Source organism: Dendrobates tinctorius, unplaced genomic scaffold (assembly GCF_039654945.1).
Source record: "Dendrobates tinctorius isolate UK_male_01 unplaced genomic scaffold, ASM3965494v1 ptg000177l, whole genome shotgun sequence".
NCBI classification, from domain to species: Eukaryota; Metazoa; Chordata; class Amphibia; order Anura; family Dendrobatidae; genus Dendrobates; species Dendrobates tinctorius.
In genome coordinates, this window is record NW_027361844.1 from 4677220 (window position 1) to 4704935 (window position 27716).

General features: G+C 42.7%; 1 protein-coding gene across 6 annotated transcripts in view; it reads left to right on the forward strand.

The window, feature by feature from the left end:
* Positions 1-27716, forward strand: part of LOC141054239 (caspase-8-like) — a 138899-nt gene that overhangs the window by 42306 nt on the left and 68877 nt on the right. For all 6 annotated transcript variants that reach the window (XM_073551486.1, XM_073551490.1, XM_073551489.1 and 3 more), the window contains 2 exons: positions 18985-19314; positions 20398-20503. In XM_073551486.1, coding sequence (XP_073407587.1) covers positions 19010-19314; positions 20398-20503 — 411 coding nt within the window. In that variant the 5' untranslated portion in view covers positions 18985-19009. The remainder of the gene's footprint in view (positions 1-18984; positions 19315-20397; positions 20504-27716) is intronic.

Genomic DNA, 27716 nt, shown 5'->3' on the forward strand with positions numbered 1-27716 from the left:
AGGGTAACACTTTAAAGATTATCTCAGCACAGGAACATTTGTTTTAACATCCAATTGTGAAACTTTTCAGTATCCCAAAATCTATTAATTGAACTGTGCTTTGTTGGTAGGGCAACCCCTTCAAATTTGTGCTTGAATCTAGCATGGCTCTGAAGAAACTTGATACATTTTTTGCCAACTTTATTTTCCACAATATCCAGCAAATGAAACACTACAGTCATGAGCATTGGCATAATTGGCCCCAGCACACAAAATAAAATGTCATATAAAAATCATGGCCTACTACTACCTGGACAACCCCTTTCTAAATAAAGTTCTCCTCTTTGTAAAATAGAAATAACTTATACTCCCCCCCCCCAGCACCAGCATGCCAATCCAAAGATGTCAGCGCAACGCTGTTTTTCCCGAGGGTTGTGTGACATTGCTATGCCACTGTTATTGGCAGCCACTATAGGACTGATGCTTTTTCACTTCTTCTGATTGTCCGAGGTTCACTTGAAGAAGAGAGAACCCAGCAGCCCAAACATGGACATTGATTTGCTGCAGGGCTAGTGTGCCATAACTATGTCAAAAGAAGTCTAGGAGACCATGTGCCGACATCACTGGAACAACGCCAGTGGAGGTATCTTATTTTACAAGGGGGATTACTTCATTTAAAAAAGGGGTTGTCCAGGTAGTGGGCAATCTCTTTAGGTAAAGTTCAGTTCAAATACTCTTGTGTACCCAAATACCTCCTTTTGACTGTGACTTTGCATGAGCAAGGTTGTTGGTGTAATAAAGTAACACTAAAACACTAAAGGTTGGACTTCAGCGATGATGATAATGATTTGTCTTGAGGAAATGTTTGTCTTTGCTGTACACTTTGGTCCTACTAAGCATTGCTTTATACACTTCTATATTTTGTTGTTTCCAGAATCAAACAATTTCTCATTACATGCGCCAATCATTTGGTAATGCAAAGACAAATCTGCTGTCAGAATCATCTTATCATAGAATGTTAGAGTTGGAAGGGACCTCTTGGGTCATCTGGTCCAACCCCCTGCTCAATGCAGGATTCATTAAACCTTCTCAGACAGATGTTTGTCCAGCCTCTGTTTGAAGACTTCCATTGGAGGAGAACTCACCACCTCTCGTGGCAGTGTGTTCCACACATTATCACCCTCACTGTCAATAGTTTTTATTATGGGTTTTTTTGTACATAATTGGGTATGAAAGATGGGGGGTATCCCATAACATATGAAATATAGTACAATAAAAAAGTTTTTTCTAATATCTAATCTGTGTCTCCTCCCTTTCAGTTTCATTCCATTGCTTCTCGTGTTTCCATGTGCAAATCAGAATAATTAATGATAATCCCTCTACACTGTGACATGCCTTTTGAAATTTGTAGACAGCTATTAAGTCTCCTCTTAAGGTCCCGTCACACCTAGCGACGCTATAACGATCCCGACAGCGATATGACACGACAGGGATCGTTGCCGCATCGCTATGTGGTCGCTATTGAGATGTCAGACAGTCCAATCTACCCAACGACGGAGCAACAATCTAGCGTGTCATAGCGACCTTTGTAACGATGTCGGGAACGCTAATCCCCACCTTGTCTTGCTTCTAAGTCGCTAACGAGGTCGTTAGGCTAGGTGTCAAACGTGACGATACAAGGGACTCAGCGGGACATGAGCGACCAAAGAAATGTCCAGACATTTCGGGCACGATCAGCGATACCCGGCAGGGGGGCCGGTCGCTGGTCACTGTCACACACAGCGATCTCACTGGTAAGATCGCTATAACGTCACAGTTCTAGTGACTCAGCAGCGATCTCGCTAGCGATCTCGCTTAGTGTGACAGGGCCTTTAGGCCGGGGTCACACTGCGTTTAGGCAGTCCGTTAACGCTGCCATTGCCCTCCATTGTCAGGCGCATCGCGACACATGCCATCATTCAATGACAGAGCCTCAGACGTGGGCTGCGGCGTCTGAGGCTCCTTCACCGCTAGCGCAGATGAATCTGCGCTGGCGGTATAGCAGAACGCATATCGCATTATGTTATAGGGTTAACGCAGCCCGTCAACGCTATGCATTGAACGGGCTGCCGTAACGCAGTATGAACCTGGCCTTAGCCTTCTTTTTTGCAAACTAAACATTCCCAGATCCTTTGACCATTCCTTGTAGGACATACTTTACAGTCCCTCATCAGATTCCTGGTAGCTCAATATAGTCACAAAACAAGAAAATCCAGCTCAATGAACTTGTGAACAAACTAACTTATTTCTTTATTCACTGAAAGTGCTCAGTAGAGGATCAAACAGCCTCAGCAATGTAAGTTACGTCGGTGAGCTGGACTTATTCCAGCTCAATATAGTATCTACCTTTCAGCGGAGGCTGTCACCCTATTCTGATGACAATGGCGCTCCCGCTTCTCGACGGCTCGTCCCTTAGTAACCATTAATCTCCCTGATAATACAGTGGAGTGACCTAGGACAATATAGTTTCAAAAACTTGGTGTTATCCAACACCCATCCATCTATTATGTGAATGTCATAAACAAAGTGACTGATCCTAGGTAGTGATGTATAATCTTGCATTTCTCCATGTTAAATACCATTCTATTAATTGCTACCCATTGTTCAAGCCTTTTTTTTAATCAACCTGAGATCCAAATCTCCTACAATGTGCCATATGCCATATACAGTGGGGCAAAAAAGTATTTAGTCAGTCAGCAATAGTGCAAGTTCCACCACTGATGAGAGGCGTCTGTAATTTACATCATAGGTAGACCTCAACTATGGGAGACAAACTGAGAAAAAAAAATCCAGAAAATCACATTGTCTGTTTTTTTTTTCATTTTATTTGCATATTATGGTGGAAAATAAGTATTTGGTCAGAAACAAAATTTCATCTCGATACTTTGTGATATATCCTTTGTTGGCAATGACAGAGGTCAAACGTTTTCTGTAAGTCTTCACAAGGTTGCCACACACTGTTGTTGGTATGTTGGCCCATTCCTCCATGCAGATCTCCTCTAGAGCAGTGATGTTTTTGGCTTTTCGCTTGGCAACACGGACTTTCAACTCCCTCCAAAGGTTTTCTATAGGGTTGAGATCTGGAGACTGGCTAGGCCACTCCAGGACCTTGAAATGCTTCTTACGAAGCCACTCCTTCGTTGCCCTGGCGGTGTGCTTTGGATCATTGTCATGCTGCGATTGTCAGCGTACTACGGCCGTAGTACGCCAATGCAAGTCTATGGGTGCGCAAAAAATACAGATTACACACGGACCAGACGTGTGACCTGCGAGCAATACGCAGGTCTTTTGGCTGGTGACAGGAAATGGGCCAATCCATCATCAGGAAGCCTAGACATGCAAATGACCTCAAAAAGCACTCCAGACATCTCGGAAGTACGCCTCCACGGAGTACAGCAGCAGCATGGCGTCCACTTACATAAATGTGGAGATGCTCATTGTCCTGATGCAGGAGCGTCCCGAAATCTGGGACCAACGCGATGCCAATTATGCAAACCGGGCAAGAAAGGAGGCGTCATGGAGGCGCATCTGTCGCCAGATGTACCATGACTTTGGTGACCGACCACGTGAGGAGTAGCATAAAATTCGTAAGTACAAGGCAAAACATGAGTAACCTTAGCGCACAACAAAAAAGGAATATAGAATCAGCACCCCCCCTCCTGTGCATGTACTTTTTGCCTCATGAGGCCATTAGATTTGGATGTGACACGTGGAGTCACACAGCCATAATTTGGGGTTAGGCCACAAGCTCCTCATCCTCCTAGACAAACCAATTATTAAGTGTAGCTAAAGAGACCCTGTGTATCTGCCCAATTAGATATGCCACCATGGGTAGAAAGCACACCCCAGAAGGCCCCATGCCTAGACTACTGGTAGCAAATGTGACCTATCAAATATGTGAATTTGACAATATTTCCTGTCACATTGCAGTGGAAGATGTGATGAAACGCTGGCGAAGCATCCGGGATCAATACCGCCGGGAACGCCAGCAGCGGTCCAGGAGTGGGGATGCGGGATACGCCAAAAGGAAAAATATTTATTACAACCGGCTCTCCTTCCTCGCCTCAATTCTGGATCTGAGACCGTAAGTAGATACCTCACACCACATTACACAAATACTTTACAGGGCCAAAAATATTGATGTATTTTTGCCTCTGTTCTATTTCATAGCAGAACTCAATCCAACCTTACGGATCGAGGAACGGCCTCAGAGACAGAGCCCATAATTAATCCTGTAGGGGATGAGATGGCTGGCCCATCTTCTCCCCCTACAAGAAGGATGGCAGAAGATGAGGCATCACAGGAGAACCCATTGGCTGCCCAACACACAACACCACCAGGACGGTCTGCTGCTGCCCCATCACCCATCCTGGAAGAGCCGGGCAACTTGAGCAGCAGCCCAACTGGCCATATCAGGGGATCCCCACAGGCTGCTGTTACATCCCGGCGAACACGAAGAAGGCGCCAGGTCACTGTTCAAGAGAGCAGGACCAATGTGGACACAGGGGTGCTAAATTATTTATCAAGAGTAACTACAGATGATGGGGAGGAGGCCTACTCACGTAGCCTCACCCTTTATCTTCGTGCCCTTACCCGTGAGGTCAGGCTCCGTATTAGGGGATGTTTTCAGATCCTGATTGATGCAAGCACCCCCCCCAATACCCCATATGAGCTTTTCGAATATCTGGAGAGGTGGCAGCTTTCCCCCAGAAATCTAATGCGCATGAGACCATCCACACAGATGCTTGCTCAAGCAGGGTCCGAACATCCTCTAATATGTGGGCCTACACCTCACCCCCTTCCTCTCACTAACCAACCTTCTATTCAGCAGCCACAAATGTCAGCCTCTAGCCAACCCCACCAATATGGCCACTTGTATCCACCCAGTGTTGGAGGCTGCTCACAACCTGGTTGGGGACGATATGGCTATCTTGGTGGGTATGAGCCACGTGCCTACCACAGCCAACAAGATGCCCCTCCCCATCATTACTCTGGCCAGTATCCCCAACAGTCCCAGGAGGCAGGACAATTCCCACATCATGGGCAACAGTATGGCCCCACACAGGGCGATGTTGGCCACAGTGTCCAGCAGCACCCACAGGCTGCTCTTCCACGTTCCCCTTCCCCAACCTATGAGGATTTATAAGTCTGATGGCCGTAGATGTCCAGTGCGGTTTTACTGGTGCTCCAAATACAAAGGAAAAAACAGGTGTTCTCCATCACCAAACTTTGTTACAAAATTTAACATTCTAATTTTTTAACAATGTTTTCCAATCATATTAAGAATCCATCATGACAGGCAAGGCTACCTCATGCCTTTCAGACAGATATTACATTTGTGTACAAAAGAGAATATTTAAACGCGCTATACTGTAAAGTCAAAGGATGAAAATACACTACTCACTTGCTAATGCCTAGGAAAGGCGTGCTGGCCTTAGTGAAGTAGTCACCTTTTTTGCTAGCAATCTATAGTAACAAATCAAGGCGACCAGCCTTCAGAATATCACGCTCTCTCTATGTCTTAACAAGTAAGTTTTGTTTTTTCATCCTTTCCAGTATAGCATGGTTAAATATTCTCTGTTCTACAGACAGGTAATATCTGTCTGAAAGCCGTGAGGTAGCCTTGCCTGTCATGGTGGAATATTTCTATGATTGGAATACATTCTGAAGAAATGTGAGTGTTATCTTTTAGCATTAATTTTGTTGATGGAGCTCACCTATTTTTTTCCTTTGTATTTAAATATTCTCATGCAGCAATGTTGTTATTGCCTAATGTTTTTTTGGGTTATGTTATATAATGTTATTTTTCAAAAAAGTTTAAGAAGGCAAAAAGTGCAATTTTGCCCATTGCCAAAATGTTCATATGGCAATATTATGTTTGCCTTTAAGAAACAAAAAAAAAACAAAACTAAAAATTTGTCCACTATAGTTAACGTCTGTGTGATTTCTCAAAAACCCTGTCAACATACTAACATACACTAACCAATGCAATGAAACAGTCATGGAATCATAAGGGGTTGAGTAATACAGTCATGGCCAAAAGTATTGACACCCCTGCAATTCTGTCAGATAATATTCAGTTTCTTCCTGAAAATGATTGCAAACACAAATTCTTTGGTATTATTATCTTCATTTAATTTGTCTTAAATGAAAAAACACAAAATAGAATGAAGCAAAAAGCAAAACATTGATCATTTCACACAAAACTCCAAAAATGGGCCGGACAAAAGTATTGGCACCCTCAGCCTAATACTTGATTGCACAACCTTTAGCCAAAATAACTGCGACCAACCGCTTCCGATAACCATCAATGAGTTTCTTACAATGCTCTGCTGGAATTTTAGACCATTCTTCTTTGGCAAACTACTCCAGGTCCCTGATATTTGAAGGGTGCCTTCTCCAAACTGCCATTTTTAGATCTCTCCACAAGTGTTCTATGGGATTCAGGTCTGGACTCATTGCTGGCCACCTTAGAAGTCTCCAGTGCTTCCTCTCAAACCATTTTCTAGTGCTTTTTGAAGTGTGTTTTGGGTTATTGTCCTGCTGGAAGACTCATGACCTCTGAGGTAGACCCAGCTTTCTCACACTGGGCTCTAAATTATGCTGCAAAATTTGTTGGTAGTCTTCTGACTTCATAATGCCATGCACACGGTAAAGCAGTCCAGTGCCAGAGGCAGCAAAGCAACCCCAAAACATCAGGGAACCTCCGCCATGTTTGACTGTAGGGACCGTGTACTTTTCTTTGAATGCCTCTTTTTTCTCCTGTAAACCCTATGTTGATGCTTTTGCCCTAAAAGCTCTACTTTTGTCTCATCTGACCAGAGAACATTCTTCCAAAATGTTTTAGGCTTTTTCAGGTAAGTTTTGGCAAACTCCAGCCTGGCTTTTTTATGTCTCGGGGTAAGAAGTGGAGTCTTCCTGGGTCTCCTACCATACAGTCCCTTTTCATTCAGATGCCGACGGATAGTACGGGTTGACACCGTTGTACCCTCGGACTGCAGGGCAGCTTGAACTTGTTTGGATGTTAGTGGAGGTTCTTTATCCAACATCCGCACATCTTGCGTTGAAATCTCTTGTCAATTTTTCTTTTCCGGCCACATCTAGGGAGGTTAGCCACAGTGCCATGGGCTTTAAACTTCTTGATGACACTGCGCACGGTAGACACAGGAACATTCAGGTCTTTGGAGATGGACTTGTAGCCTTGAGATTGCTCATGCTTCCTCACAATTTGGTTTCTCAAGTCCTCAGACAGTTCTTTGGTCTTCTTTCTTTTCTCCATGCTCAATGTGGTACACACAAGGACACAGGACAGAGGTTGAGTCAACTTTAATCCATGTTAACTGGCTGCAAGTGTGATTTAGTTATTGCCAACACCTGTTAGGTGCCACAGGTAAGTTACAGGTGCTGTTAATTACACAAATTAGAGAAGCATCACATGATTTTTCGAACAGTGCCAATACTTTTGTCCACCCTCTTTTTTAAGTTTGGTGTGGAATTATATCCAATTTGGCTTTAGGACAATTCTTTTTGTGTTTTTTCATTTAAGACAAATTAAATGAAGAGAATAATACCAAAGAATTTGTGTTTGCAATCATTTTCAGGAAGAAACTGAGTATTATCTGACAGAATTGCAGGGGTGTCAATACTTTTGGCCATGACTGTATATATTTAGACACACTTAAAGAAACAAATTAAAACATAGACACAGCATGCTCTTGCCAAGAAGTTGCCCCCTCAGGTGAGATAAAGTAATTAGTGAAAATATCACGCTCTTTGAGGCCAGAGAGCGGTCTACATTGAGGGTTCATAGGTGGTCTCACCCTGCGCACATTGTCCGGCCTACGCACAACACCAGCAGAGGAGGAACAATCATGTATCCTGGTGAAGTTATGCAGAACCACACAGGCTTTCACAACTTCATTCACATTTTGTTCACTCAACTGAATGGCAGACTGGAGTACCCGCCATTTGGCACAAAGAATCCCAAAGGAACACTCCACCAGTCGCCTAGCACGTGATAGGCGCAAGTTAAAAATTCTGCGCCTGTGGTCAAGGTTGCGCCGGGGATATGGCCTCATGACATTGCATGATAACTGAAACGCCTCATCTGCCACAAGGACATAAGGGACTGATTCTTCAGGGGAGCCTGGTAGCTGGCGTGGTGGTGGTAGATCCAACTGGTTGGTGCGTAGCCGCCGAGCCATTATGGAAGTATTGAAGACTCTAGAGTCTCCCGTCCTTCCATAGGCCCCAATGTCAACAATTATAAACTTGTATTGAGGGTCTACCAGAGCCAACAATACAACAAAAAAGTATTGTTTATAATTGAAGAATTGGGAGCCAGAGTTCGGCGGCTTACGCACCCGGATATCTTTGCCATCCAGGGCCCCAATATAATTTGGAAACTGGCAGTCCTCCTCAAAGTCCCTTGATATCCTCAACCAGTCTTCCATCCTGGGCTCGGGCATGACCACTTGATGGAGTCTTGTCCAGATTTCTGTACATGTAGACCTCACTATGCCTGAAATGGTTGATCTTCCAATGAGAAACTCATGGTGGAGGGCGGCATAAGACAGGCCAGTGGACAGGAAGCTGTAGAACAACAGAAATTGATAATTTTAGAATGCATAAAGTCCAAAAACATCAGTTACATGCCGACCAAACTTGGTAGGAATTGAGATAGAATAACACACACATATTTGGTTGCACAATGACTAAGTGATATGCAGTACATATTAGACATAACATTCTGTTGTGTAAGTTGAACCATATTTGGAGTAAGATGAGGGCATTAAACTTATTCCAAGAAGGTAAAAAAACATACTTTAGCCAACACATTATGAACATAGAGAATGTGGTTGAGTAGTACATACCGTATTGTGAGTAGAAGTAGCTCCTCTGCAGATATAGCTTTGCGCATCCTTGTGTCCTGAAAGGTTATCCCAGGGCGCACTGTCTCCAAGAGTCGATCAAATGTGGAAATGCCCATGCGACAGTATTGGTAAAATTTCACTGGATGCTCCCGCAGAGAAAAATAGAGGCGGTGAAAATGACCTCTTGTGAGTCGTTGCCTCAAAAGTGGATGGACCCACATGCGTCTCCTCCTCCGCGAATCCACTATCACTGGGTATGGTTGCCCAAAGCGCCGTGACAAAAGGCAGTTGAAGAGAACCTGCTCAGTTGTATTGAATCTCAGACCCTCTGCCATGTTGCACAAAGAACACCAACACACCTCGTGAAAGCAAGGTCACAAATGGACAGAATGGAGGCAGCCACCTGTTTCTGAATGTATAAATAGGGTGCAGGCTAATGATTTAAATTGTTAGCAGGCCTCAAAACCGTTAAATGTCCATTTTGCAAGGCTGCGAGAAAATCTCGCCATACAGATTGCATACGGATGCCATACAGATTACATACGGATGCAGACATGCGCAAAATACGCGACCGCACCTTGCTTACGGATGACCTACGGAGCACTATTTAGGGGTCATTCATCTGTATTACACCTGTAATCTACGGACCGTATTTTGCGCAGGTTAGTGTGACCCCGGCCTAAATCTCACCTGGCAAATTGTAACGTGTGGAGTGGCTGCCGCGTCCCTCACCCCAACGCGTGTTTCGTCCTCTTCTTCAGGGGGCGTGACGGGGGAGAGGGAGAGCAGATATTTAAATGGTCCAAAACCAATCAGAAGAGTTCAATTAATTACTCCGTTAGCTCCAATAGTACTCCCACATTGCGGCGCGCCACGTCATTCTCCCGCTGCCTCAAAAAGAGTCTTGTCACCTCCAGTCAGTGAAAAAAGCCGAACAGCAGACTACCTGAATCACAGGTGATGCGTGTCAGCAGTCACCATGTTGCCGGAGACTTTCAAGACAGGGCGCAGTTAGAAATCATCAGCGCGCACATAGAAGACATGGAGATATATAAATGTGATTCTAATTCTACCAATATAATCAGGAAACAGATATTTATTAAAAAAAACTAAAGAAAAATAACTAATAAATGTATAGAATATGATTATCTATCTAAGCAATTTTCAAAAGACTAATCAATGCGGACCTTTTATAATCCACATAAATCAATACAGTACATAAACTAACATAATTTAAATAATCATAATGTGCAACCAAATATAAAGTAACTAAATTACAGCAAAACACCAATTTATATAAATATAATAATTAAGTGAATGCATCATATACAATTAATAAATAACAAATAACTCATATAAAATAAAAATAAATAATTCCCAATGCTTGTGAATAAACAAGAAAAATAATAATATAAAATGCTCATAATACATTTTTAAGATTCATATTAATATATACAAGTGAATATATAAATATTAAGTTAATATAATAATACAGATTATAAATGTATTACAGTGCACAAACTAATATACACAATTCCATTAGATTAAACTTGATAGAAGTATCCATCACGATATAGACTCCTCAAATTCTCCATGATGCCAAAGCACAATGACAACAAACAATAGAATTTCCATCTGTACTAAAATAAAAATAAAAATTAAAAATAATGAAAGACATGAAAAACACTCCCTACAACCCCTAAAAATATATATATATACACAAAATATATATATATATATATATTCACATATTATGACGTGGCGCGCCGCAATGTGGGAGTACTATTGGAGCTAACGGAGTAATTAATTGAACTCTTCTGATTGGTTTTGGACCATTTAAATATCCTCTCTCCCTCTCCCCCCGTCACACCCCCTGAAGAAGAGGACGAAACGCGCGTTGGGGTGAGGGACGCGGCAGCCACTCCACACGTTACAGTTTGCCAGGTGCGATTTAGTCTGAGCGTTGTTATCACTCATATCATTGACACGCTATGTGTTTCCACACAATTGTATAGTTGCACATGTGAAATTTGGCAGATAGTAGGGCTTTATTCTGTTTGCGCTGATAATAGCTATGGCAGTTGCCGGGCTTATATAAATGGAAGCAGGAATTTTTTCTAGCGCATTTTGAAATTATATTGTATCATATTTATGCCATTAATTGCTAGCAATTTATAAATGTTTCATACCTGCTGCGCATATGATATTCGTGTATTGGGGTGACTAGCCCCTTTTGTCGTCCCACAATTGAGGTTTCCTTAATGTTTATTTGATGTTTTTAAATACTTTTTGATATAATAAAAATTATTTTTATAATAATTATGTAAAATTGTGCATTTTCTGTTCACCTTGTTTTACTGTGGTGTTACAGACGGGTTATATATACCATTGTTCAAGCCTATCTAGATTATTCTGAATACTTTTTCTGTTCTCTAGTGCTAGCTATCCCTCCTAGCTTTGCGTCATCTTCAAATTTGATCAGTTTACATTCAGTTCCCTTGTCTAGATCATTTATAAAAATCTTGAACAACACTGAGGCCATGACAGAGCCTTGTGGTTCCCCACCTGGTTGATGTGCAACCATTTATTACCAGTCTTTTAGTGCGATCACTGAGCCAGTTATGAATCCATCTAACTATAGCCTTGTCAATCCCACACTGGGTAATTTTTTTCAATAAGAATAGCATGAGATACTTTTATCAAATGCTTTGCTGAAGTCAAGATATACTATATCCACCACATTTCCCTTATCCACCCAGTCAGTGATTCCATCATGGAAGGAAGGATAATTTGTTTGCTACAGACCAATGCTGGCTCTGGTTAATTACCGTATTCTTATCCAAGTACTTATACAGTATATACACTGCTCAAAAATTAAAGGGAACACTTTAACAACAGAATATAACTCCAAGTAAATCAAACTTCTGTGAAATCAAAAAGTCCACTTAGGAAGCAACACTGATTGACAATCAATTTCACATGCTGTTGTGCAAATGGAATGGACATCAGATGGAAATTATTGGCAATTATCAAGACACCCTCAATAAAGGAGTGGTTCTGCAGTTGAGAACCACAGACCACATTTCAGTACCAATGCTTTCTGGCTGATGTTTTGGTCACTTTTGAATGTTGGTTGTGCTTTCACACTCATGGTAGCATAAGACAGACTCTACAACCCACACAAGTGGCTCAGGTAGTGCAGCTCATCCAGGATGACACATCGATGAAAGCTGTGGCAAGAAGGTTTGCTATGTCTGTCAGCATAGTGTCCAGAGGCTGGAGGAGCTACTAGGAGACAGGCCAGTACACCAGGAGATGTGGAGGGGGCTGTAGAAAGGCAACAACCCACAACCCAGCAGCAGGACCACTACCTCAGCATTTGTGCAAGGAGGAACAGGAGGAGCATTGCCAGAGCCCTGCAAAATGACCTCCAGCAGGCCACAAATGTGCATGTGTCTGCACAAATGGTTAGAAACTGACTCCATGAGGATGGTCTGAGTGCCCGACGTCCACAGATGGGGGTTGTGCTCACAGCCCAACACCTTTCAGCCCTCCAAAAAAATGCCACCCCACACCATTACTGACCCACTGCCAAACCGGTCATGCTGAAGGATGTTGCAGGCAGCAGATTGCTCTTCTCCACGGCTTCTCCAGACTCTGTCACGTCTGTCACATGTGCTCAGTGTGAACCTGCTTTCATCTGTGAAGAGCACAGGGCGCCAGTGGTGAATTTGCCAATCCTGGTGTTCTGTGGCAAATGCCAAGCGTCCTGCACGGTGTTGGACTGTGAGCACAACCCCCATCTGTGGACGCCGGACACACATTGCTGGCCACCACATGGATAATCTTCTCCACGTGGAACACTTTATATCTTTTCACACTTTACTATATGGTTTTGCATGGTAATATGTATACTTTGTATCTTTGTACACTTTGTATTTTTGTATACTTTACTATTATTGTTTTGCAATGTAAAATACTTTTTATTTTAAAAACCATCAAAAGGAGTTTGGGTTGTTAGGGTCTCCCTTCTGGGACCCCCTAGATCATTAATATCTGGATGTCTGTTCTAATGATCTGTAAAAGGACCAGGGTGAATGTATGCTTGTAATTTGCAATATGTTCCAAAAGGCTTAGACATAAGAAGGATGTAGTGGCATTATAGGAATATTATCATACCCATGAATAATGACAAATTGCAATCCCATAGATAGGTGCAACTTCACAATTGGTTATTTCATATGCAACCAGTTTATTATTTATGTCATATCCTGTTGTAATTAGGCAAACAGCCGTGAGCTAATTCTTCCACTTGCAACCATGGAACCGATTGTTGGATACAGTGACTACATTTACAGAAAGTACAATGGTAACTATGTAACAGAATTCACAAAATGATACAATACAATAACATGGGAATTATCAGGATTAAAATGATTCATGATGACTGTCATCAGGGTCATAAAGGAAAGGAGTACACTGAGGAATGTGGCCCATGTGCTAGTCGTCCGGAGAGTGCTAGCAAAAAACTTTCCGATTTCCAAATTTAAAAATTAACGATAGATTAAGAAACTTCTGATGATTTTTCTAAATTTGAGAAGACCTGGTTTGAATAACAAACATACCAAACTTCTCCTAACTTCCAGGGATTTTTGTTCTGATAGTAAGGTACAACTGAAGGTACGGAGAGTTTGGTTACCGTGTTTCCCCTATTGAATCCATAGTCTCCACACATATTGCCCACTTCCTTTTTTTGTCATCTCTTTCTTTTCCCCTTCACCTAAGTAGTATTTAGTCCTTATTGATTATTGAAGTCACTACATCTGACTGCCTAATTGATTTCTCAGAAAGACATGATACCAATTTTTGTCTCTAACAATAATCTAGGTCCCGATATATTACATAAAGTGGTTGTCCGAAAACTAACTGAATTAAAAATTATTCTTTATATAATGTACAAAAAAAAATCACTGTTCTAATATACCGTACTTCAATGCACAATAAAAGTAACACAGCGGTGAGCAGGGACCGTATTCTGAGCTCACATTGGTAGTGACATCCAGCATCGTGCTTAGTATAGTAGAGAACAGCCCATCCCAGAAAGGGTTGTACCTGATGACAAGCTGATTCATAGTGGGGATAGCAGCTATGGCGGTGACCTCAGGACCCCTGATGACCTCTCGTTTGAGAATTCCCAGTATATTCTCATACAGGAAAGATGTATATCTTTGTACCGTGTTAGCCAGTGGATAGAAAAATATTCAGGATTGAGGATATTCAGTACATTCTCAGAGACTCAAACAAAACGTCATTGGAAGTAAGAAATTTAAAATCACAGATAGAAAGTTAAGATTCGGAGGGGACGGCAGAAAATGTTTAATTGAAATATGTTAGAAAAGTGTGTTGTTGTTTTTTTTTTTTTACTTTTGTTTTAAAGATCAACAAAAATATGGAAGATAAAAACATTTTAAGCACTTTACGAAACTAAAATCTTGCTCACTGAATAGAATCAGCATGAACCACAATGAACTACTGGTCAACTTTCTAAATCATTTTTAGTCACCAGAACATCAAACAAATACTAAAGCACCACTCTGGTTCCTATCAATAATGTCTGTTCCCTGCCCTTAATAAAATACTCTCCAGCCAACATAGTCTTTATTTTTATTTTTTAATCTTTATTTTTTACATCTTCGGCTCTTCCCAGCCCAGCTTTGGTTCTGCTCCGCCATCTTGTGAGTTGTGACCGCAGCTCCTGACTGACCAGAATTCAGAGGAAACAGTCAAAAACTCTCAGTGTAAGTCTCTGAGGACCTTGTTCTGGCCTCATAGACTTACATTGAGAAGTGACTTCTGCCTCGCCCATGAATCACTGGAGAGATCTGGCTGGTCAAAGCTTGCAGAAGATGAACCAAAGTGGTGCTGATAACAGATGAAGACAGCAGTGGGTAAGTTATGTATTTTCATGCACACAAGGAACATACATTATTGATACCACTCCAGGGGTTAAATAAAAATCCTGGAGAGGTGCTTTAAAACACACACAACTGTTTCAACTTAATCCATTTACTCTTTCCTAGTTTTTGATCCCCTCACTATAATCGAAACAGTAGATTCCTACAGATGCTTTTTTCTTCTTTTATAAGCATGGCTGCCAACTGTAAATAAGAAAAAAAAAAAAAAAAAGAAAATCCCCATTATGGACTAATTATCACCGTGGTAAAAAAACTATAATTAAAAGATTCACACCTGTTCTGATTTTTGGGGGCGCAATTTTGTCTTGCAAATACTTAAGAAATTCTGGTAAAAAATACTGACCTGTGAATATGGTTTAATTCAGGCATCCATTTTTTCCCTCATCTGCAAAAAATAAGCAGCTTTTTATCTGTGTGCCGAATCCAGTTTTCCAAGCTCCTCTTAGCATTTAGTCAGGAAAAAAACAAACAGCATACAGATGGAACTTAAGCCCCCGTCACACACAGCGAGATCGCTGGCGAGATCGCTGCTGGGTCACAAGTTTTGTGATGCAACAGCGATCTCACTGTGTGTGACATGTATCAGTGACCGGCCCCTCTGCCGGGTATCGCTGATCGTGCAGGAGTGTCCTGGGCCTTTTTTTGATCGTTGTTCTCCCGCTGGCCATCACACATCGCTGCTTGTGGCAGAAGGAGACCATCGATCAACGAGCTGGTATCCAAGGTAACCGCGGGTAACTAAGCGCGCGCGTCGCTTAGTTACTCGTTGTGTACCTTGGATGTCAGCATACTGGGAGCTGGTATCCAAGGTAAACAGTGGGTAACTAAGCGCCGTGTGTGCTTAGTTACCTGATATTTACCTTGGATACCAGCTCCCAGCGCAAGCACACTGGTATCCAAGATACACAGCGGGTAACTAAGCGACGAGCTCGCTTGTTACCCACGTCGTCGCTGGTCCTAATCACTGGTGAGATCTGCCTGTTTGGCAGCTCAGAAGAAATTGCCCCAAAGAATCAACATGGAGGACCGTGGACAACAAAACAACCTATATAAGAAAACAGGCCCTCCAAGAGGTTTTATACTTAAAAATAAATTTTTATTGAACAATGTCATTACACGAGTTAAAAAAGGGATGATGACATACAGAAAAAAAATAAATGCAAAACTTTGTACAGAGAGGAAAAGTTTTTTTTGCCCTATATATGCTGATAGATATCAAAATCCAAAAGAATTTCTTTGCCAATAAGTATATAATAATGCAAATACAGACATTTGAGGTCTAAAAATTACACATCATAGCTAAGGTATTTTCCAGCGCAGTCTATGCCCAGGAAGTCTTCACATTCCGCGGCATAGACCGCGGTGGAAAATACCAGCGCATGCGCAGTAGCGATTATATGCTTCGCCCACAGTTGGGCAAAGCATACTGCGCAGGCGCCGGAGGCCTTTACAATGCGCAAGCGCGGAAACCAACGTTATCTGTGATATTCACAGATGAAGATTACGATCAGCAAGCCAAGGAGGGGGGGAGAATGCATCTAAGCCACGCCCATTGGACCGGACCGCGGCGATTTGCATACATCCCCAACAAGATAAAAAAGGTATTTATGCCTCAAAGGTGCGGGGTCGGGGGGAATAAAAAATCCTAATAGAATCCTTATGGGATGCACTATTGGGTGATATCTTTACATGATATCACTAAATATGGGTGACAGATTCCCTTTAAATGAAGTCCCACTCTTCCGTCGATGGTTAAATAAATAAAATACTATTAGTATCAGGTAGATGTACTATGTAAGGATCATTTTGCTGTTTTCCCTTTCTTTTCTCCTTCCACCCTCCTCAACCCCTTAAAATGACTTTGTTTAATTTGAATGATAATTTATTACATATTGAATATATTGTGTTTTGAGAATATCATCTTGCTATTTATTATATTGCGTATATTCCAGTTGATGATTACACTCTGACGTTGTACGTTTTGTTTCTACAAAGATGTAAATTATTGACATATCATCTTACATTTTAAAACTGCATGAGAATTTCTTCTTTAATAATAGAGCTTATACTAGAAAAAAAATATCTCCAAATAATGAATTGCCACAAATGATCTAGATATATAATTCCTTCTGAACTAGCACGAGGAACCAGGTGATAAAATCTTTCCCTGTTATGAACGGGTAGCCGAGGAGAAAATAAAAACAACACAAGCTAAGTCTCAGAAAACCAAAGAGGTTGGTAACTATGCAGACTGCAGATCCCTGATTCTAACCACACAACTAGTAGCAGTCGTGGAGCGTTCCTACGTTGGTCCTAGACGCCTCGTCACAACCGGAGAGCTACATAAGCCTAAAGCAGGAAAAGAGGAAAACTAACTGCCCCAGAGCAGACCCCAAAGGAAATACAGCCCCCCACATGTATTGACGGTGAAACAAGATGAAAACACACACAAAGGCAGGAAAATAGGCTGAGCAAACGATGGGGCCCGACTAACTAGAAAGGACAGGAAAGGAAAGACACTGTCTGCAGTCTGCCAAAAAACCCTACAAAATGTCCAACACAACTGATAGCAAAATTAACCCTGAAGTCACTAGACTTCTCCCACTATATATATATATCAGCACTCTGAAATATTCTGAGACAGAGCAAAAAGAGGCCAATCTAACAAGGGACAAAAAAAAGGCAATTTGGCAAATAAAAGTGGAAATTCAGCACAGCCCAGCCGGGCTGGCTGACCACACAAAAAACTGAAAAGACCAACAAGAGCAAGTGTGAACATTAGCAAAAAAAACAAACTTATCGTGTAAGACTGGAACAGAGCTGAGTCCTAGACCTGAGAAGCAGACTGAATCACCAGCAACAGGATAGGGCGTCGGCTGTCTTATATCCAGTCTGATACTCCAGAGATCCAATCATTATCTTCCTCACCAGGTGGCAGATCACTACCACTTAAACCAACCTCACTACCTCCTGTCACCACCAGAGGGAGAACGGAAGGGGAACTCTCAACTGGTGGAGCAGAAAATGAGCTCATAACATTTCCCTCTGTGCAGGAGAAAAGGGATTAGCAATATCAATAATCTCAGTATTAATATGTTGATTTTATCCTGGTAACAAAACAAATCAAAATATCTCAAGAACTTAAAAGCTACTTCACTGTTAGGCTAAGCGCACATGCTGCGGATTGGTCTGCGGATTTTTTATCTGTGGAACCGCAGGTAAAATGACCTGCAGTTTATCATCTCTACAGTGGAGGAGATGGTAAACCGCAGCAGAATCCTCAGAAAATAATTGACATGTCAATTCTTTCTGCGGATTCAAAACCGCAGCTTTTCCGCAGTTAAAAATCTGCAGCATGTGCACAGCAGAATGTAAATCCCATAGGATAACATGCTACTGTACACTGTCTGCAGAACTGCTGCAGCCAAAACCGCAGCGGAACCGCAGCAAAAACCGCAGCGTGTGCACATAGCCTTAGATGGTAAGCAAATCCTAGATTGTAAGCTTGCAAGCAGGGCCCTCACTCCTCTGAGAATATGCTTGAGATGCAGAAGTAAAAATGCCTACAGTTGACTACCTAAAATTTATTTTGCTAGCCTATGACATTAAAATGTTGGGGCTGATGCTGCGCAGCTTCCTTGTGTGATGTCATTTATTTCTGATTAATGGATACACTCAATTTCTACCTACATATAGCTATCTATTGAGTATATGCCACACCAGTCCCACCAATCTGCCTCCAGAGCCTAATGTTCATGGATTTAATTTAGGATTCATACATGTGGATTCCGTTTTAATTGATGTGTTGCACTTAGAACAAATGTTTCAAATTTACATGATTCCTAAACATAACAAGTTTTACAACTAATATAGACTGGCAACTGTGTGGTCCTTTTTACATACTAAGGGGCATAAATTGATATGACTACGGGCACAAAAATGTCTAGAATTGTTTAATACGTGTGGAGAGTGGCTAGAATTTAGTTTTGGACCATGTGGAAATGTGACTCTTTCCATCTTTGACTTTTATAACGCTGTAATTTAGTCATCTTTTCCATTTTATCCGTAATTGGCTAAGGAAATGTAGCGACCTAAATGAATATTTTCTTTATTTACAGACAAAAAATATTCAATGTGAATATCATGGACCCCTTTACTAGGAAGTTGTTTGAGATTAGCACACAGCTAGATTCTGGTAACTGCAGCGAGCTGATATTCTTGTGCAAGGACTTTATCTCACAGCAATCTTGTATTGGAAAAAAAGACACAGACATCTTCATCCTTCTACAGCAAATGTGCTGTATAGATGAGAACGATACACGTCTGATTGAGGAGCTCCTATTTTATTTAGGGAGAAATGATCTACTTCTACAACATTTTCAGTTAACAGCAAGCGCAATGATTGAGAGGCTGAAGAATCCAGCGATGGAGCAAATTTCCCCTTACAGGTGAGACCTAAAAAGACCATCTTAAGTGGTAATGCCCTAGTACTTCAGAAAGGGGGCACACATCTACATACATCTACAATAATATCTAACAGAAACAAACCAATGTAATAATCTAATAGATATACAATGTTTTTGTGGGGATACTGTAACGGTAAAAAAGGGCAATGAGAAAAATGGAGGAAAGTAGGAACATGAGTCGCATACAAATAAAGAAAGGGAAAAAACATAAATAAATAAAAACAGGGAAAAGACGAAAAAGTCTTAGAGAAGAGCAAATAATGATGTCCCGCCAACCCAGAATGGTCCGGACCAGTGACCTGGCCCATCAATCAGAGTCCTTTTTATGAGCACAAATCACATCAAACATTAGAGTGCAGAGAAACAAAGAGCCAGTAAAAGCAAAATAGTGCAAAATTTTTATTGAAACTACATTGCAAAAACATTTTTTAGCCCCAAACGCATGCACTTATAGATGCACTCATTAATTTTTATTCCCTTAAATCTGTGTAAATTGTAGTGTAGTGTCAGTGTGTTAATATACTCACCAATCGCCATAGACTTACACTGTAAAGTCACCTCTGGGTCACATAGAGCGCAGTGTGATCTAGAGAGCCTAAATCACTGTCAAGTGACTCAAGAGGAGCAGAACGGCGCTGGAGACAGGACAAGACAGCAATTGTTGTTGCGAATAGTAACACACTGACAGTACACCAGCAATTACACAAGTTTAGTTGAAAAAAAAAGGGTAGTGGGAGTGATTCTTTACGTAAAAAAAAGTCCCCAATGGTGGACAACCTCTACATGTGTGCTGAGCAGGATGGCAGTTAAAGAGCAGGCAGAGTGATTGCAGCGCTGCTCCAATGACTGGAAAAGAGTGGATGCAGGGACAATAGAACTTCATTTTCTCCCTGCAGCTTCTAATTATAATGTTCTAGTTATAATGCCACATATGTTGAAAATTATATTTACTAGCAGATTACCACTATGACAATATGGCTGCAGGTAAATACCATTTTTTTCTGACATGTTCCCCTTAACACTATTTTTATCTTGCTGACAAGTTATTTTACCTCATTGTTTTAGATGTTTACTCTACAAGCTCGGAAATGTTATAACAAATAGTAAACTTGGGGAAATCAAAAGGAATTGTACACAGATTATTCCCAAAGCTAGAGTGGAAAAAGTAAAGGTAAGGAATGCTTAAGGGGAACCTGTCACCAGGTTTTCCCCTTATAAAGAACTGCCAGCATCTAAAACCCCTCTTACAGCATAGTAAAAGGCTGTATACTGTATTTGTCCCCAATCCCCTCTGCAAAGCGCAAAAAATAGCTTCAACACCAGAGATGCCCATCAGACCGAACTGCACCGTCTGAGTAAAAATCTCTTTATTGTGTCTTGTAGAGAGGATTGGAGACATATATCTTTATATATATATATATATATATATATAAAACTGAGTGCATGTATGTGAATGTGTCAAGCCACGCCCACTTCACATAGCCCCGCCCAATGGTGGGTGGGGAGCGGGGTTGCAGAGGGAAAGTGAGGGACGCGGGTGGAGAGCTGAGCTGCAAGGAAGAGACTGGGATACGGATGGAGAGCGGGGCGTGTGGAGAGCAGGGTTGTGGAAGGAGCTGTGGAGGGAGAGAGTGGGGCTGCGGAGGGAGAGTGGGAAACGGATGGAGATCTGGGTTGCAGAGGGATAGAACGGGACGGCGCATGGAGAGAGGAGCTGCAGCGGGACAGAGCAGGATGGCGGGTGGAGAGCGGGGCTGTGGAAGGAGAGAGTGTGATGGCGGGTGGAGTGCAGGGCTGTTAAGGGAGAGAGCGGGATGTGGGTGGAGAGCTGGGCTGCGGAGGGAGAGAGCGGGACGGCGAGTGGAGAGCAGGGCTGCGGAGGGAGAGAGCGGCATGGCTAGTGGAGAGTGGAGCTGCGGAGGGAGAGAGCAGGACAGCCAATGGAGAGCAGGGCTGCAGAGGAAGAGAGCGGAACGGCCAATGGAGACAGGGGCTGCTGAGGGAGAGAGCGGGGCTGTGGAGGGAGAATGCGGGACGGCGATTGGAGAGTGAGGCTGCGGAAGGATAGAGCGTAATGGTGGATGGAGAGCTGGGCTGCAGAGGGAGACAGCGGGGCTGTGGAGCGAACGCGGGGCTGCTGAGGGAGAGAGTGGGATGGCCAGTGGAGACAGGGGCTGCGGAGGGAGAGAGTGGGATGGTGGATGGAGAATGGGGCTGCTGAGGGAGAATGCAGGACGGCGGGTAGAGAGCTTGCCTTCGGAGGGAGACAGCGGAACGGCGAGTGGAGAGCGGGGCTGCGGAGGGAGAGAGCAGGATGCCGAGTGGAGAGCGGGGCTACGGAGGGAGAGAGCGGGACAGTATATAACCCCTGTGGCTAATTCTACTATAATATATAGCACCTGTGGATGATACTACTATACCAGGGTTCCCCAACTCCAGTCCTCAAGGCCCACCAACAGGTCATGTTTTCAGGATGTTCCTTGTATTTTACAGGTGATGCAATTATCACCTGGGCAATACTAAGGAAATCCTGAAAACATGACCTGTTGGTGGGCCTTGAGGACTGGAGTTGGGGATCCCTGCACTATACTATAATGTATGTCCCATGTGGCTGATACAAAAGGGAGGAACGTGAGGTGCAGGAGGAGGCTGTGTAAAAAGCAGAAGCATGAGGTGTATCAATACTTGGGTAATAATTTAGTTAATTTGTGCTGCAAATCAGTAGTATTGGATATATGATGTGAAATGTTTTTATGTGCAATATAATCATTATAATTTGTTATAACTAACCACAGTTAGTAATTATGCCTGTGCAATGCCGGGCTCTTCAGCTAGTATATAAAATATATATACTTATATTATATATTATATATACTAGCTATATTTACTAGCTAGTGTATATATATATATATATATATATATATATGTATATATATATATACACTAGCTAATATGTGTAATATATATATATATATATATATATATACTAGCTGAAGAGCCGAGCGCTGCTGCACAGGCATAGTGCCTAACTACAGTTAGTTATAACAAATTATTATGATTATTATTTATATATATAAAGCTGAGTGTATAGCCCCGCCCACTCCGCATAGCCACATTCACTATAATATCCCACATCATCCCGTCAGCCAGAGCCACCGGACAACTACCACTAATATCCCACATCATCCCGTCACAGCAGCCGGACTGCTACCCCTAATATCCCACATAATCCCGTCAGCCAGTGCCACCGGACTACTACCCCTAATATCCCACATCATCCTGTCAGCCTGGGGTCAGAACCAGAGCGCTGAGTGAAACGGTCCTAACTTTCATATCAGGGATCCCTTTAAGAGAGTCCTGGGGTGAGAACTTCCATACCAGAGATCCCTTTAAGGGAGGCCTGGGGTCAGTACCAAAGCGCAGAGTGGATTTGCCCTGACTTCCATACCGGGGATCCCTTTAAGAGAGCTTGGGATCAGAATCAGAGCGCTGAGTGGATTTGCCCTGACTTGCATACAGGAGATCCCTTTAAGAGAGCCTGGGGTCAGTACCAGAGCATTTGAAGGCAATTGCCCTCACTTCCATACCGGGAATCCCTTTAAGAGAGGTCTGGGGTCAGAACCAAAGCACTGGATGGATTTGCCCTGACTTCCATACTGGAGATCCCTTTAAGAAAGGCCTGGGGTCAGTACCAAAGCGCAAAGTGGATTTGCCCTAACTTCTGTACCAATGATCCCTTTAAGAGACCCTGGGGTCAGAACCACAGAACTGAGTGGAACGGTTTTAACTTCCATACCGGGGATCCCTTTAAGAGCGGCCTGGGGTCAAAACCAAAGCCCTGGATGGAGGATGTGTGATGGGTATATGGGCAGGGAGGGGGGATTCATTTCTGTCATGTGCTCTGTGCTCCTTTCTGTGGGGCAGACAATGGCTGGGAGATTATGTTCCCAGGGATGCCAGATTTCTCCCACCCAGTCAGTGTCTGCTGAGGTGTTGTCAAGTGGGAAAACTTGCTCATAGCAACCAATCACAGCTCAGCTTCTTTTAACCAGCTCTGGTGAAATGAGAGATGCTTAGTGATTGGTTGCAAGGAAAACTGTTGCTCATAGCAACCAATCACAGCTCAGCTTCTTTTGAACAGCTCTGGTTAAATGAAAGATGCTTCGTGATTGGTTGGTGATACACACATACATACATTCAGTTTTATATATATATATATGCAAGTCAATGGGGAAAAAAAGGATCCTCAAAAGAAAATTGAGGATCCGTTTTTTTCAAAACCTGGCGGATTGTGACTGATTGTAAAAAACGGAAGTGTGAAAGAGGCCTAACCCTGAAGTTTCTGCCAAGAGATATGGATTTTCTGCAGAAAAAGCCACAGACTAATCCACAACGTCTGCACACACCCTAACAGACCACCATACAGTATCATGTTATCAGCAGCACATCTACAGTTTACACCCCATAGTCCTCCATATAATATAATCTGCCCCATAGTCTCCATATAGTATAATACACTCCTCAGTCCTCCATATAGTATAATACACTCCTCATAGCCCTTCATATATTAAAATACACTGCTCAGTCCTCCATATAGTATAACACACTCCTCATGGTTCTCCATATAGTATAATGCACCACCATAGTCACCCATGTAGTACAATTCACTTCCCATAGCATAATGCACACCATAGTGCTTCATATAATGTATTCCCCATAGTCCTTGATACAGTATAATGCAGCCCACATATAGTATAATGCAGCCACCCCATAGAGCATAATGCAGCCACCCCACAGAGTAAAATGCAGCCCCGCCATACAATATAATGTAACCCCCATAGAATATAATGCAGCCCCCCTCTTATAGTATAGTTCAGCCACCCCTTAGAGAATAATGCAGCTACCCCAGAGTATAATGCAGCCACTCCACAGAATATAATGTAACCCTCCCATAGAATATAATGCAGCCCCACCCCCCATATAGTATAATGCAACCCCTCCATAGAATATATGGCAACCCCCTCATAGGATATAATGTAGCCCCTTATATAGTATAATGTAGCCCCTCCATAGAACACAATGTAGCCCTCCTCATATAGTATAATGCAGCCCCCATCGAATATAATAAATATAATACAGCCCCCCATAGAATATAATGTAGCCCCAAACAGAATATTACAGCCCACCTCCCCACAGAATATAATGTAGCCCCCCATATTATATAACACAGCCTCCCCCTATAGAATATAATGTAAAATGAACCCCCCATGGTACATAACACAGCCGCATAGTATATAGCCCAGCACCACATGGTATATACCCCAGCACCCCATGGTATACAGCCCAGCCCACCATGATATACAGTCCAGCCCACCATGGTATATAGCCCACCATGGTATAATACAGCCCAGCATGGTATTATACAGCCCAGCATGGTATACAGCCCACCATGGTATAATACAGCCCAGCATGGTATATAGCCCCCCCAGAATGGTATAATACAGCACAGCACAGTACACACAGCCCAGCATGGTATATAGCCCAGTATGGTATAATACAGCCCAGCATGGTATAATACAGCCCCGCATGGTACAGTTGTGGCCAAAAGTATTGACACCTCTGCAATTCTGTCAGATAATACTTAGTTTCTTCCTGAAAATGATTGCAAACACAAATTCTTTGGTCTTATTATCTTCATTTAATTTGTCTTAAATGAAAAAACACAAAAAGAATTGCCCTAAAGCCAAATTGGATTTAATTCCACACCAAACATAAAAAAGAGGGTGGACAAAAGTATTGGCACTGTTCGAAAAATCATGTGATGCTTCTCTAATTTGTGTAATTAACAGCGCCTGTAACTTACCTGTGATACCTAACAGGTGTTGGCAATAAATAAATCACACTTGCAGCCAGTTAACATGGATTAAAGTTGACTCAACCTCTGTCCTGTGTCCTTGTGTGTACCACATTGAGCATGGAGAAAAGAAAGAAGACCAAAGAACTGTCTGAGGACTTGAGAAACCAAATTGTGAGCAAGCATGAGCAATCTTAAGGCTACAAGTCCATCTCCAAAGACCTGAATGTTCCTGTGTCTTCCGTGTGCAGTGCCATCAAGAAGTTTAAAGCCCATGGCACTGTGGCTAACCTCCCTAGATGTGGACGGAAAAGAAAAATTGACAAGAGATTTCAACGCAAGATTGTGCGGATGTTGGATAAAGAACCTCGACTAACATCCAAACAAGTTCAAGCTGCCCTGCAGTCCGAGGGTACAACAGTGTCAACCCGTACTATCCGTCGGCATCTGAATGAAAAGGGACTGTATGGTAGGAGACCCAGGAAGACCCCACTTCTTACCCCGAGACATAAAAAAGCCAGGCTGGAGTTTGCCAAAACTTACCTGAAAAAGCCTAAAACATTTTGGAAGAATGTTCTCTGGTCAGATGAGACAAAAGTAGAGCTTTTTGGGCAAAGGCATCTACATAGAGTTTACAGGAGAAAAAATGAGGCATTCAATGAAAAAAACACAGTCCCTACAGTCAAACATGGTGGAGGTTCTCTGTTGTTTTGGGGTTGCTTTGCTGCCTCTGACACTGGACTGCTTGACCGTGTGCATGGCATTATGAAGTCTGAAGACTACCAACAAATTTTGCAGCATAATGTAGGGCCCAGTGTGAGAAAGCTGGGTCTCCCTCAGAGGTCATGGGTCTTCCAGCAGGACAATGACCCAAAACACACTTCAAAAAGCACTAGAAAATGGTTTGAAAGAAAGCACTGGAGACTTCTAAGGTGGCCAGCAATGAGTCCAGACCTGAATCCCATAGAACACCTGTGGAGAGATCTAAAAATGGCAGTTTGGAGAAGTCACCCCTCTAATATCAGGGACCTGGAGCAGTTTGCCAAAGAAGAATGGTCTAAAATTCCAGCAGAGCATTGTCAGAAACTCATTGATGGTTACCGGAAGCGGTTGGTCGCAGTTATTTTGGCTAAAGGTTCTGCCACCAAGTATTAGGCTGAGTGTGCCAATACTTTTGTCTGGCCCATTTTTGGAGTTTTGCATGAAATGATCAATGTTTTGCTTTTTGCTTCATTCTCTTTTGTGTTTTTTCATTTAAGACAAATTAAATGAAGATAATAATACCAAAAAATTTGTGTTTGCAATCATTTTCAGGAAGAAACTGAGTATTATCTGACAAAATTGCAGGGGTGTCAATACTTTTGGCCACAACTGTATATTACAGCCCAGCCTTGTATGTAGCCACCCCCAGAATGGTGTAATACAGCCCAGCATGGTATATAGCCCCCTCCCCCAGAATGGTATAATACAGCCCAGCACGGTATAATACAGCCCAGCACGGTATAATACAGCCCAGCATGGTATATAGCCCCCCAGAATGGATTAATACAGCCAAGTATGTTATAATACAGCCCAGCATGGTATATAGCCCCCCCAGCATGGTATAATACAGCCCAGCATGGTATATAACCCCCCCAGAATGGTATAATACAGCCCAGCACGGTATAATACAGCCTAGCATGGTATATAGCCCCCTCAGAATGGTATACTACAGGCCAGCATGGTATAATGCAGGCCAGCATGGTATAATACAGCCCAGCATGGTATAATACAGCCCAGCATGGTATATAGCCCCCCCCAGCATGGTATAATACAGCCCAGCATGGTATAATACAGCCTAGCATGGTATAATACAGCCCAGCATGGTATATAGCCCCCCCCAGAATGGTATAATACAGCCCAGCACGGTATAATACAGCCAAGCATGGTATATAGCCCCCCCAGAATGGTATAATACAGCCCAGCATGGTATAATACAGCCCAGCATGGTATATAGCCCCCCCAGCATTGTATAATACAGCCCAGCATGGTATAATACAGCCCAGCATGGTATATAGCCCCCCAGAATGATATAATACAGCCCAGCATGGTATATAGCCCCCCCAGAATGGTATAATACAGCCCAGCATGGTATATAGCCCCCCCAGCATGGTATGATACAGCCGAGCATGGTATATAGCCCCCCAGAGTGGTGTAATACAGCCCAGCATGGTATATAGCCCCCCAGCATGGTATAATACAGCCCAGCATGGTATATAGCCCCCCCCCAGAATGGTGTAATACAGCCCAGCATGGTATATAGCCCCCCCACCATGATATGATACAGCGCAGCATGGTATATAGTCCCCCCCAGCATGGTATGATACAGCCCAGCATGGTATTTAGTCCCCCCTCAGCATGGTATAATACAGCCCAGCATGGTATGTAGTCCCCCCAGCATGGTGTAATACAGCCCAGCATGGTATATAGCCCCCCAGCATGGTATGATACAGCCCAGCATGGTATATAGTCCCCCCTCAGCATGGTACAG